At 39.8% G+C, this 14000-nt stretch overlaps 2 protein-coding genes across 11 annotated transcripts in view; one reads left to right on the top strand and one right to left on the bottom strand.

Moving 5' to 3' along the window:
* Positions 1-14000, top strand: part of LOC116841705 (glutamate receptor ionotropic, NMDA 2B) — a 279833-nt gene that overhangs the window by 199179 nt on the left and 66654 nt on the right. For all 9 annotated transcript variants that reach the window (XM_032809990.1, XM_032809995.1, XM_032809989.1 and 6 more), the window contains 4 exons: positions 4762-4940; positions 6275-6692; positions 10593-10776; positions 11474-11612. In XM_032809990.1, coding sequence (XP_032665881.1) covers positions 4762-4940; positions 6275-6692; positions 10593-10776; positions 11474-11612 — 920 coding nt within the window. The remainder of the gene's footprint in view (positions 1-4761; positions 4941-6274; positions 6693-10592; positions 10777-11473; positions 11613-14000) is intronic.
* Positions 1-14000, bottom strand: part of LOC116841706 — an 88054-nt gene that overhangs the window by 52492 nt on the left and 21562 nt on the right. The gene's annotated exons all lie outside the window — the stretch shown is intronic.

Here is a 14000-nt window from a genome sequence, read left to right on the forward strand (position 1 = left end):
TATATATGCGTAGAATCGGAAAATGTAGTCGGAATTTCTTCATCACCCATAGTTTTTTCTATGACAATTATTTGATGTTTAATTTATTTTATTCCACGCGCAATTCGCAATCTGAAAATTTTTAATCTGAAAATTTTTTATATTGTAATTTTATATTGTAATTTAATATTTTGTAGAGGAAGAAATGTTTTAGAAAAGATATTTAATACTCCGACAGTACTTACAATATAAAAAATTTTCAGATTAAAAATTTTCGAATTGCGCGTGGAATAAAATAAATTAAACATCAAATAATCGTCATAGAAAAAACTATGGATGATGAAATTCCGACTGCATTTTCCGATTCTACGCATAAAAATAAGTAAGAAATATAATATATCAGAAACTCCATGTGACAGATGTTACATGTTGACCAGGATAATTATTTTACAGCAAATTGCTCAACCGCGAAAGAGTAATCTGACGGTGTTAGAAGCATAGTGAACATAGAAGTGTACACAAAATTATATCTTGCCTTTAAATATTCTTCTTACAAAATGTTCGGTGGAAGAAAGATCGCAACATTTTTGCCTCAATGAGTCTCGCAACGCATTCGAAGAATTTGCTTTCCTGTAATTTTCAGAAGTTTTCCTATCTCATACCAGATGCGATAAAGTTTATTGAGGTAAAATTGCTGCAATCTCTCTTCCACTGACTGTACGAGATTTACCAAGATCAGAGATAACGTTGAGCATGTAAGGGAACCCGGGAGTGTATCTATCGAGGAATAGACCGTCGTCATGTATAATCGAACGCAGCAGGCAAAAGAGCGTTGTGGATATAAAAGAGTTTGCGGGAACATATTTTAACCGTTATAGACGATCAAAGCGGTCCACGGTGATATTGAAAGGTCTGGATAAAGATATTAAACAACATGTAAGAGGAATAAAAAATGCACAATTCAGCAGTTGAGATAAGATAGTAGGGTTAAATAATATTGATAACTGGAATACAAGGTAGAGTGTAGATTTGAAGACAGATTTTTCATATTGTAAGTCCGGAAAAATATTCGGCGTGTACCGAATTTATATTAATATTACTCTGTCAAACTTCATCCCAAAGTTTAAATTCACACTAATCGCAATCGGCTTTTACCGGCTACATTCTCTTACTCTAGTTGCATACTAAGAGAAAAGTTAAAGTTCCAAAGAAGAATTAGTGAACGATCACACGTAATCATTTGTTAACCTTTTTTAAAAACTAAAAAAGGTTAACAAACAAATAACTAAAAAATTATACATAATTCGCAAAATGATAAAAGACTTTCGTTCAGTTTGACTTAATGCACGAGCACACAATGGAAATCGTATTTGCCGTCACATTCTGCATCACACCGCGCGCGGCCATTTGACGAACTTCTTTAATTAAATGCTCCAAATTTCACGCAGTTATTTGCAAAATGGCATAGGACCTTTGTGTTCAGTTCAACGAGCTCTACGTACATACGCACGTGTGCACAGCATGCAAGTTGTGTCAAGCACGCTGCATAGTTCAAAAGTATATTTTTCTCTCAAATACGTGTGACGGGCGCTTAGCGTTTTATAGTTGTATTCGGAAATTATTCGCGTCCCGAGCGCATGTAGCTCCCGTATCAAATCAATCGCGGTCTAGCATACAATTTAAAAGAGGAAAACGAAAAGCAAAAGAAGAAGTTGACAACAAACAAGAAGTTAGAACAGATCGGCACAGCTGAGAAAAACATGAAGTAAATATGAAATAATTCAAACTGATTAAACTAAATCACGATGACAAAGAAGAGCGAGCAAGGGGGATTGCTTTGCAGATGAAAATAAAGGAGTAATCTCGGAAATGTCGAGTGCTCTTCGGTCTACAAGTATAACGGAGTCGCCACTTTTGTTTGATCTCAAGTCCCGTTTTGCAGTAATATAATTTAAGATTAACAAGATTATTTCAAGTTTGGTTTTCAAATTGAATTTATTTAGTAGAATTCGGCTAGTCTAGAAAAAGACATTAAATCTATTGTAACTTTCCCATACGCGTTGTAGTGTATTTTCTACACTGAGAAATTATTTAATAAAAAATTAACAAACGGATATTTCCGATCAAAATATCAAATACCGATGAATTTTTATATCTGGTCATGAAATATCCGATAAGAAACATTGGTTTAAAATTTTTCATAATTTTTGGTCGGTTTATCTGATGAAATGCCATTATTATCGGAAGTATCCGGTTAAATTTAATCGGATATCCTGATCGTATATAAAAATTCATTGGAATTTGATCGGAAATATTCGTTTGTTAATTTTTTATCAAATAGTTTCTTTTAGTGTATCGAACGTCAGACGGGAGTGTTCGGCTCTCCCGTAGCGATCGATCTTCTCTAGAGCATTCGTAGAGCTCGTATTTCATGAAACAACATTATACTGCGCGAGTATGCTTTGTTTTTTTCTCTTCTTCTTTCTTTCTTTCCGGGCGATATTTTCAGTTACGAGTTAAACACGACCGTGTCGAGCGCGAGAATTATGTAGCGCGAGTTAACGAGCGCAAACTTCCAAAAGGGAAACGATTTCGGGTCATGTTCAGTGAGTGAATTTACTGTAAGAATAAACTCGCTGCGAAATATAAGCTTTATTATCGGTGCGCTTACGTATTCCGTCAGTTATCGAACGCTCTGTTTCTTCGAGATCACTACGATTCTACAAACATTCGGTACAGGCGTGTATATCTGCATATGGACGTATGCACCGTATTTGGATTCGATTGAATCAAATCGAATCTGCGTATGTTTATCGTGACGTGCGCGACATATTTTCGTAAAACTCGCCGTAAACCGTGCAACTACGTCGTATGCGGTTTTTCGTGTGTACTAAAAATGGAAAAAAAATTTTAAAAGAGAAAAAACCCACGGTGAACATGGAAAGTGTCGCAGGAATAACAAGTCCCATTTGTAATTTTTCGATTTTTCGAAAATTTGAAAATTAATTCGAAAATCCGTCGTCTCGCAGACAAGGGCTCGAGATAACTATTCATTTTCGAGCTGTGATTGGAAATTAATTGGAAAGTATAAACATTTCTCGCGAATTTCTACATTCAAAAAATGGCTGCGTTCAGCAGAGAAAGCTGTTTTGCAACTGTTGTAAAATTCGTGAATCCGATTGGAGTATACACTTAATTTTGGTTGAATCCAAGAGCATGTATCAATTAGATTGACGAATTTTAGAACAGTTGCGAAGCAGCTTTCTCTGCTGAACGTAGCCAATGATAACTTTATCTTTAGCGGAACCCTCTTTTATGCATGGCCTCAAAAGAATTCTTTAGGAAACTAAAAGAAACCTTCTAAGCACAATATTCTTAAAATTGAGAGAATTTCGTCTTTTGTTCGCCAAGTAGCGATCATGTAACTTCTTCTTAAAAGCGGAAACGTCAAAAGTGGAAAGTTTTACGTGAGCTCGATGACTTTTACGACCATGTAACTTCTCGAACAATGGGAATGTGAACATTTTTATGTGAAACTTTTCACCTTTCACGAGCCCACATTAGGAGAAAAGATACATGATCGACATCTTGTACAAATCTTGCTCTTAATAAAAGTTTCTTCCAATAAGAGAGCTTATTCTTCTGCTTCAAGTAAATATATTCTTCTTGATTCAGAAATAGGAGCACTCAAAAGAATATAATTTTATTTTTAACGAATTTCTCTTATACGGTCTCAAAGAAACTCTTCTGAAAAATATCTGATTCAAAAGGATATACTTTAATTTTCAAAAGAAGAGAAAAAATTAAAATCATATCTAGTAGATTTCCGATTAAAATAGTCGATTTCATTGGAAGTGGAATACTCTTTTGCGAGGATTTCTAGAATATAAAATTAGAAGAGAATTAGAATAGAATTAGAATAAGAAACAGAACATCTTGCAACTAGGATTCCTTTTTTAGTGTTAGAGCATTTCCCTTTTAGTTTTAAAAGAATCCTCTTGGAGCTACGTATAAGAGGATTCCGCCAAGAATAAAACTATATACCTGTTGTATATTGTAGAATACACAATAACGAGCACCGGAATCGTCATTCTCTCCGCTTAAATGCATACCTCGCAAATTCGATACGGCGCTGTGCGCCTCGTGTTCTTCCCGCGCAGATGAGATTAGTGGGATCAAATCGAAGGAATGGAGCTCGGCATCGCAGGAAAACAATAGAACGAGAGGAAAACCGGGTCAGTCGGTCGAGCGTGTCGGGCTGCGTTAGACAGGCCGGACTGCATCCACGGCGGTCACGCGAAGTACTGCACTACGCATGGTTTCGCCTCTGACGTTTTTCGAAAAAAAAAAATAAAACAGCACGCGGAGCGGCGAATAAATTCAACGGGGGGAAGAATAACGCCGCGCCAGAGCGAACGGCGAGAACTGTGTAAAAAAAGTGTAAAAAAGAAAGGAAAAAAGAATTCAAAATCGTACGAACCGCTTCGTTTCCATGGCTCGACGATAATGCGCTCGACATGAAAATGCAGTTGATAGCGTTAATGAAACGGACAAGCCCATTCGATTGTTCGGATCACCGTAGCTCGCAACGTTGGCATCGCCCGTCGACGCTCAATCGGTTTTATTGACCGTCGAATCGCACAGATAAAGCCGAAAAAGAGCTGAACGTACCGAATAAATCTCTCTCTATTTTCTCCTCACACAGTGAAGAACTTACTTAGCGAAACGATTTTTCGTTAACGAAACAACCGCTGATTGTACCGCGGACTATTTTTGTTTCAGCGATTTTAGACTCGCTTTGCAAGGAGTTCCTCTCTGTGAACGTGTCGGCCATCTTATACCTTATGAACTACGAGAAATACGGACGTAGCACGGCCAGCGCTCAATACTTTCTCCAATTGGCCGGTTACCTAGGAATCCCCGTGATCGCGTGGAACGCCGATAATTCCGGGCTCGAAAGGGTGAGTTGTAGCTTCGGCGGAAAGTCCGGGAATTTATGGAGTGGTGAGGCCGCTCGAAACAATTAGGTAATCGCTTCTTCAAGTACCCCTATCGCTTAATAGACGCCTGAGATACCCTTCGAACGTTCTCTCTTCCTACACTTCCGTTATATCTTTGTATAAGATGAAATGCCTGGACACGTGCTTAATCCTGAACATTCTTCTTGTTCTGGTCTGTAACATCTTATGCTCGAAAAAAGTTTTGTAGTAAAATATTACAGATTGTGTAATGTTCAAGATTACATCTCCACGCGAATTGTTTATGTATTTTCTACGTGATATATACACGATCATTTTTTTCTCGTACAGACTGTAAATCATGTAGAAAATCGCAATTTATATTAAACTATGCAAAAAGAGATAATTAAATTATGAGAGTTACCGTATCTGCTTTATGTATTATTTATAAATGTAATTTTATAAAAAAAGGCAACAAATTCCATGAAATGGAATTTTTATTTTATCATGTGACGGATTGGTAGATTCAGCTGTTTGCATAACTAAGAATATAACCGGAGAATTTTGCAGATTCTAACTTATTTAGAAACATTGATAGATTTATACGAGGATTCCAAAAGTTAAATAAAAAGAAATATTTTCATTGATTAATTTTTGATATGTTCTTTAAACGATATAGTCGTCTACATAGAAATGATACATAATTTACGTTATCTACACGTAAAACATTATAATTACGCGTGAAAGACCTATCCTGAAATATATATACATATATTGGATGTTGAAAGTTTAAAGACCAATAAGAATGCTCAGAATTAGGTACGTATATTGACACTTTTAGACGTTATTGCATTCACTTAGGCATTATTGCTTTCACTTCTCTTTCAGCGCACATGTCGACCCCGAACATGTTTGAATATATTCCAATTAATTCCTCTCATATCTATTAATTTAAGCTGTAGAAACTGTAGGTTCAGCGCTACCCTCTAATTGTCCCGAGCGATCTGTTTCCGTCGAGCACGCCAACAATATCTGTTCATGGGAACACACTCTGCTTTTTCTCTGTGCTATATTTTTTTTAGTATTTTTATTATTTTTTTGCGCCAAAGGATTTTTCGCGTCATATCGAAAAATATACGAGCTCAAACAAGCGGTTTCAATAGCATCGATTTTGTACGCTTTATTCTCCGCGAAAAGGGTATTTTTGCCGCAATACAAAATCGTAACTCGGGATTTTCTACGCGCTGGGAAATAACATCCGTCGCGACGGATGGCCGCGGATGGCCGCTTCGTCGGCAGGATTCGCGAAACATAACGAGAATTCCGTTGGTTTGCAGCGAGCATCGCAGAGCAGCCTGCAGCTGCAGCTGGCGCCGTCGTTGGAACATCAGACCGCGGCGATGCTGAGCATCCTGGAGAGGTACAAGTGGCATCAGTTCAGCATAGTCACCTCGCAGATAGCTGGTCACGACGACTTCATACAGGCGGTTAGAGAGAGAATCTCCGATATGCAAGACACGTTCAAGTTCACCATACTGAGCGCCATTCTGGTCACCGATCCACGGCACGATCTGCAGGAGCTGATCAAGAGCGAGTCCAGGGTGATGCTGTTGTACTCGACCAGGGAGGAGGCCACCAGCATCCTAAGCGCCGCGACCGATCAAAAAATCACCGGCGAGAATTACGTGTGGGTGGTGACGCAGAGCGTAATCGAGAATCTGCAGACCCCCAGCCAGTTCCCGGTTGGAATGTTAGGTGAGCGAAATTATGAGTGCCACGCGCGTTCTCTCTAGATTCGTGCAGATTCGTGTCACGTCGCTCCGGACGTTCTTAATCTTTTATACTTAATCTTTTATACTTAATCTTTTTACGATCAAGTTGGAAGAAAAGAAGAATTGGGAAATTGTCAAACGCGACTAAGCGTAAATCACTTCGATATAGATCTGAAAGAGAAACGAGCTCAAAGTCCAACCTCTGAATAATTTAAAAGTAAACAACGGGGAAGGGATGAAACGAATCTTATTTGTAGTTTCATAATACCGAGATTCAAGTTTATAATAGAAGCCGAGAGATCTCGAAAATGGAGTTTATGCGCTAACAGCGACGCGGCTCACTGTGCACGCTCATACTGTTATCTTACTCAACTTCCCAATTATAACTTGTATATCTCGTTGTATATGTAATTTTTCGTAATCTTGGTTAAAACCCCGCCGAGAGCACTTTCAAAGGGAAAATTGTGCCCTCGAGTGAAAGACAATTACTTGGCCGTGCGCGTCTCCGTGGAAAATCCTTCAGCGTGGGAAAACGTTGATGGATTAAAACGTAATCGGAAGATCGTGCGGAGTGCGCATTCACATTTCGAATAATATTTAGAGAAAATTCGTGATATACATATAATATTATATTCTGCATACATGTACAGAAATTCAAGAATAATTTTTGATTATTGCGCGTCGCAACGTTGCAAGAATGAAATTTTAATCAGAAGTTTCGTCAATTAATTTCACCATCATCGTTTTTTGTTGTTTTTTGTTGTTAACTCTCTGATTGAAAACACAGACACGCGAGATACAAATAAACCTGCAAGCAACCGAACAAAATCCCAGTGTAATTTCCGTCAATTATTTCGTAAAGATAAAGTTCACTTTATCGCACGTGGAGTAAACTCGAGTATTATAGTCATAGGCTCTAAATTCTCCAAAAATTGCTAAAACTCTTACAAAAAGGTATCGCTGATAATTACTAAAGAAATAGTAGTAATCAATCACTGTTCACTAACTCAGTGATTATTTGGCGAATTATTATACAAGATGTTTCAAAAGTGTGGGTTAATCACTCGGGAGGTGATTGGGGACTCAAAAACAAGAAAAATAGTTAGTACAAACATAGATCCGAAAATATATTATTTTTTAGTTATCGTCATTTTTTATGTTGAAATTTCAAACTGCTTTGCTTTCGAATTTTTTATCAAAATTGAAAGAATCCTGTACTCCTTTAATCCTGTAATCTAAATACTCAAAATTATTTACTAATGAATAAAAAATAAAATAATTTCTAAAATAATTTATTTATTAATAATTAATAAAATAATTAGTTACTAATAAATAAAAAATAATAATAAATAATAAAATTACTAAGCGATAGTTTATTACTGAACAGCTAGTAATACTTTTCTATAAAGGAATGGTGTGTTTTTGTAGACATTCTCAAAGATAACACAAGTCAACAAATTAAAGGATATTTAATATTACATGAAACTTTATATTGATTTCCAAAGGAATTTGGTGCGCTGAATCCAAATCTGGCCTCAAAATGGCGCCATCACGTCAGGATTTTGAGATATTCTAACCTAAAAGTGCAAAAATGGCTGTTTTATGGCATTGTTGCAGTTTCTTCCTAATTACATAGAATTTTATCGACAAAAACTAAACAAAGTACCGTAAAGTCTTGCCCTTCAATTTCCATCTTGGAACGTTTAAATAGGATTTTTTTCACCGAGATACAGCAGATTTAAGTTTTTACTGCGTACAAAAAACTTTCTGTATGCAGTAAAAATGTTAACTTAAATCTGCTGTATCTCGGTGAAAAAAAAATCCTATTTGGACGTTCCAAAATGGAAATTGAAGGGCAAGTACTTTACGGTACTTTGTTTAGTTTTTGTCGGTAAAATTCTATGCAACCAGGAGGAAACTCCAATAATGCCCTAAAACAGCCATTGTTGCACTTTTAGGTTAGAATATCTCAAAATCCTGACGTGATAGCGCCATTCTGAAGCCAGATTTGAATTCAGCGCACCGAATTCCTTCGGGTAAACCTCTTACTTCTTTTGTGATAAAAACCTGTGTAATCGATATTTACAGTAGTTTGTATGTGCATACTCAAGTGCTGAAATGTATTATTTGGCAATTGTTAGAGAAAGTACAGCTTACGGTTATCTTTTTCGTATGATCGTCACAGCCGAGTTTATTCTACTATTCATCGTCGCTTTTCAATACACGAAAATGTCGCGGTTGAGCGAAGAGTCTTTACATCGCTCGCGCATGTGTTAACATTCAGAATACGTTCTTTGTCGACGAGAATGCATGGTTCCCCAAGCCGGTAAAGAGAGAAGTTATTCACACCGTGACTAGAATCACAGAGATAGAAAAATTGATTCCTTCCTCGAGACTCTTGCGGGAATATCCTTGAGGGAGAAATAAATTCGTCGAATTTCGTTTGCAGCAGCCCACACGGAATAACATAACTCAGGCCGAATCTTTCTAGCGTTTGAGTTCTCGCGAGCTACATTCGCGCGATGTGGAATATAAACACTAGCCGCTCTTAAATTTCACGATTGCTCTGTGAAAGCCGCGCGACGAGAGAGTGAGTGATTGAATGAAAGAAAGAAAGAGAGAGAGAGAGAGAGATAAAAACAGAGAGAAAGGACAAATTGAAAGAATTCGCATTTCATATTTCTCCTTTCCGTTTCGCGATAGCTGAGTTGCATTGATCCGATTTTTCGAGCCGCGTTCACTTCGACGTTTAATACGAGAGAAACAGGAGAGAGCGGTCTGAAACATATTTTTTTGTCGAGAAATTCACCACATAAGCCGCGTCGCAAACCGTCGTACGAGGTCACGATTCCTCGATCGACGAATACTACGCCTGTGACTACGTATTCATACGATATGAGTAAATCGTCTTGACTCGATTTTCGCGGCTCCACTTCGCCGCGGCAAAACGGAGCAAGCGATTCTGGGGAGGGACTCGCCGACATTTCTCAGCCTTACGGTACATCGATTCACCCTCAGCCCACGCGCGCCCCGACGGCACTTTCGATTTTATGGAAATACGGCCGGGCTGTACCGCGTAAAAATCTGGCCGAAGCTGAGACTCGCGAGACGCCGAAGCTCCTGGCGGAGAGTTTTTCGCGAACAGCGCGAACACTCGCTCGCCGCCGTCGCTGTAATGAGTATCATAAGCAAAATAAGATTCGGCGGAAATTACGTCTGCCCGCGGGCGAATTTGCCCGTAAAAAAAGCCGAAACCGGATCTCTGTTGTTCACGTTGTCCCGCGTATTCACTGCCGGATTCGCATTTCGCCAGAATCCACGCTCGCTTAAACTCTGATCGGGCAAGATGCACTCGAAACTTACGAAAAATTAGAACTCCAGAAAACAGAGACTTTGCATTAAAAAAAAAGAAAGAGAAAGGAAGAAAGAAAACTGCATTTTCACGCGTCGCGTATGTGTCTCGCAGCGGTTTGGCGCAACGGTGCGCCGTTTCGTCGAGAACGGATGAACAGAAGAGCGATGCTTTTGTGAAGAGAACTACCCGCTTACTTAAAAAATCCAATTTCTGTAAACGCGTCCATCGCGCGGGTGGGACTGCCGCGAGTATCAAAGAGGCCCGAGCAATAAGCTCCATATTGAAAAATGAAATCTGTGTCTCGTGAATTATTTATTGCACACTCGCTACCGCTAGTCGTTCGTTTCCATTCGATTACCATCAAGCAGTAGAGAGCGAAAAATACGAAAAATGTTCGCTTTGTGCGTGTGAGTCCGTGTATGTGTGTGTGATAGATCGAGAGCAGGTCGATAGAAATTCTCGATGTTAATAAAACCCGCTTTAACGAACCAACCCGATATTCTTTTTCTCCTTTTTTCTCTCTTGCAGGCGTGCATTTCGATACAAGCAGCGAGAGCTTGGTAAGCGAAATCACCACGGCGATCAAGGTCTACGCTTACGGCGTCGAGGACTTCGTCAACGATCCGAAAAATGCGGAACGCAGCCTGAACACTCAGCTGAGCTGCGAAGGCGCCGGTGAATCACGCTGGAGCACGGGGGATTTGTTTTTCAAGTAATTCCACGTAACACTTACCGCTAAAGTGTAGACAGCTTCGTCCGCGTCGAGCACGCTCTCGACGAGCTTCCTTTCTGTCCTTCTTTTTCTCTCCTTTCTCCTTTTTTTCTTCGAATCACAGCGGAGTTTCCTTCCGGAGTAATTTCGTCAGAGGCGGGATTCTATCTCGCGCGTCGGTTTCGCCGACTTTCATGAGGTTTCGCGAATTTCAGGAATTGCGGCCTCCGCGCGTGTAAAATAATGTGTAATTTAATCCTTAGGAACTTTCCTCGCAATTTTGAAGTGTCAGCGCTTCGCTCCTTCCATTATCAAGTTTCTACATTTTGAAACTAATAGTCCGATGTGTTTGCTATTCAACGTGTTGTTTCGCCGTCGTTCTCGAGGATTTTTCCAAAGTTTTATTGCGTATTGAAGTTGCCCGATATTCTTGAAATTGTTTCCACCATCATCATATCCATCCAATTTTTTAAACAATTTTCCTGTGTTCAAAACAGCGATAAATAGTATGCTCCAAATCCTACACTGATATCTTCATTCATTTCTTTGAGAAAAGTTCGTAAGAACTTCCTAATTCACGGCTATATTTAAGCCAGAACCTTCCATTAAATCTTTGTTGTAATTTCCAAGAGACTCTCAGAGTTCTAGTCTAGCGAATCATGTTACACAACTACCCTCTTTCCTGTAATCCCTTTAGATACCTGAAAAACGTCTCCGTCGAGGGCGACCAAGGGAAGCCGCACGTGGAGTTCACTCAAGACGGTGTGCTGAAGGCGGCGGAGTTGAAAATTATGAACCTTCGGCCGGGAGTTAGCAAGCAGCTCGTCTGGGAGGAGGTAAGTCCGAATTATTTCGCATGTACTTTACTAGCCGCGAAACTTTACTCACTGAAAGCTAGTCGTGTATAGAGAACGTGGCGCGGTTGCACACTCGCAAATAAATAACACAAAGACGGTTAGAATAACGAAAAGCGAAGCAACGAGGGTCGGAGGAGACTCGGGAGAATGGGGATCTCCTGAGTGGATTTCTCCCGGCGCACGTCACGCTATTAATGCAATTAGGCGTTTGCAGAAGTTTGCAGAAATTCTGCACAGTGCGCGAAAAAAATTCCCGCTCTAAAGAGTTCGCTTTCGCCTCTTCCTATCGACACATCGATTGGACGCGAGAGAACGGATGACAATCGCCGAGAATTTTCCTTTGCTACACGGCGAACTGTCATCGCGTCAAAAGTAAGGATTACTATATCAAAAGTGATTCTTCTCTATTTTTTATTAATCTCCATAATACCTACCTACGTGAGCGCGGACGCTCACGAGATGAGTCAATTTTTTGCTGTATTTGCTGCGGTTGCCGCGACTGACAGGTTTCGAGTCGATATTCGTAATTGAACGGGGGCGAATTCGGGGGTTGATGGAGCGGTGATTTTTCGAAAAAAAAAGAATCCTCGCGGAAAAATATTCTTTCAGCGTCGGGTGTGGCGTCAAAAGCTGAATGAGCGGTAGTATCGCGCAAAAGGGCGGAAATTTATCGCGCTCTCGGCCGAAAAGCCTCAAAGGGGACGCGCGTGCGCGTGATGCAGCGCATAACAGCTCGTGATCGCCTCTCTTTCGTTACAAGTTGGATTTGTGGCGCCAGGAAATTGCGGTAAACTTCAGTCGTACTTTGGCGCACCCTGCGTTCGTCGTCGTCGCGTCGTCAACGTATCCGATCGAATGCACCGCCGACCGAAAACCGCAAATGAGAGGCGCGCTGTTCCGCGCAAGAATCGACGTAGCGATCTCATTATAATCCGCGTCCCTTCGCATTTTCGCACAGCGCCGCTGGATGATTCGCGTCAATAAATTAACGTGATGTAGTGCAAGCCTTCTAAGTTTCTCTCTCTCTCTCTCTTAGTCGGCTTTCCGTCGCGGAACGAGAGCGGCAGGCACGTTTCCGCTCTCCAGAAATTGTTAAGCTCGGATGACTCGTAATCGCGTTATGAATTGCCGCTCGCAAGATATTTTAGGATACGTGCCTCGCCCCGCTCCGTCGCGTCGGCCGGGAACGGCGACACAATTGTCACGTACGCGACGCCCGGGACATCCCCATGGTACTTTGCTAGATAAAACTATTATGGCATCCCTTAATGCGCGCTACGGCGAAGGAGATACTGACACGCCCGGTTGAGGAGGGATCCTCCCTGTTGGGGCAGCCCGTAGAGTCTCGAACTCTTAGCGCGGGGTTACTTACGCGACCGCTCTCCATGAAACTGATCCGGCCCTTAAAAGGAAGGCTTATTCACTTGTACCAAGATGCTTCACATTACACCAAATTTTCATGTAATATTTACTGCAGTAAGGCACATATGTAGTGAAAATATCATGCGATTTCATGTCTGCACCGTTCGTGAGAAATTTAACACTGAATATCGCATTCTGCATATACAACCATATTGCAGAAGCAATATAGCTGACCGTTATGTGTGTAATTTCGTAAAAAATATCATTTAAATTAAAATCTTAGCGTTATAAATGTTGCATATTAACAAAAGTGTATAATTATTTTCCTTGAAATTACCCATATAATTATATATAATTGATTTAATGTTAAATTCTACTTGAACAACTTGTCTTTATCCTGGTGGAATTCGAAGGCCTCCTCGGATTGTGAGTCGTCTGTCAACGCGTTACATTAATTCTTCACAATTCATAGATATCTATTATATATACATTATCACAATTCATAGATATCTATTGTATATAAATTATCTATCTATGTTATAACTAGCGTTGAGTATCAGAATATGTGATTAAAATATCTAGAAATTCCGTTCAGTTCAACCAATGGTCGTTTAATCAAACGTGTCACATTAATCCACTCATGATCGTTCTTCGTATATATAGTCATAATAATTGTATATTATTATTACATATGCAGAAAATGTCACATTACTGCATACTACTAACCAAACTCTAGACGGTATTACAACTAAATATTCTTGAATACTAAAGAATTTCATTCTAATAGCCAAAAAGTCTGTTTATTTTCACTGCTTAACCAAGCATGTCACGTTAATTCAACCAGGCTCTTTTTCCCGTGAGGCACTATTACCTCAGTCTGTTTGAGCTATACGCATAGGCACATGGGAAATAATCGAATTTCCTCGCGCGTTTTTCCACCCTTTGCCGGAATTATCTTCATATCGTAACAATGTCGTTGAGCATACGACTGAGATTTTTGCTAGT

This window comes from Odontomachus brunneus, unplaced genomic scaffold, assembly GCF_010583005.1.
Source record: "Odontomachus brunneus isolate Ranch 3 - 2012 unplaced genomic scaffold, Obru_v1 Obru_scaffold_017, whole genome shotgun sequence".
Taxonomy (NCBI): Eukaryota; Metazoa; Arthropoda; class Insecta; order Hymenoptera; family Formicidae; genus Odontomachus; species Odontomachus brunneus.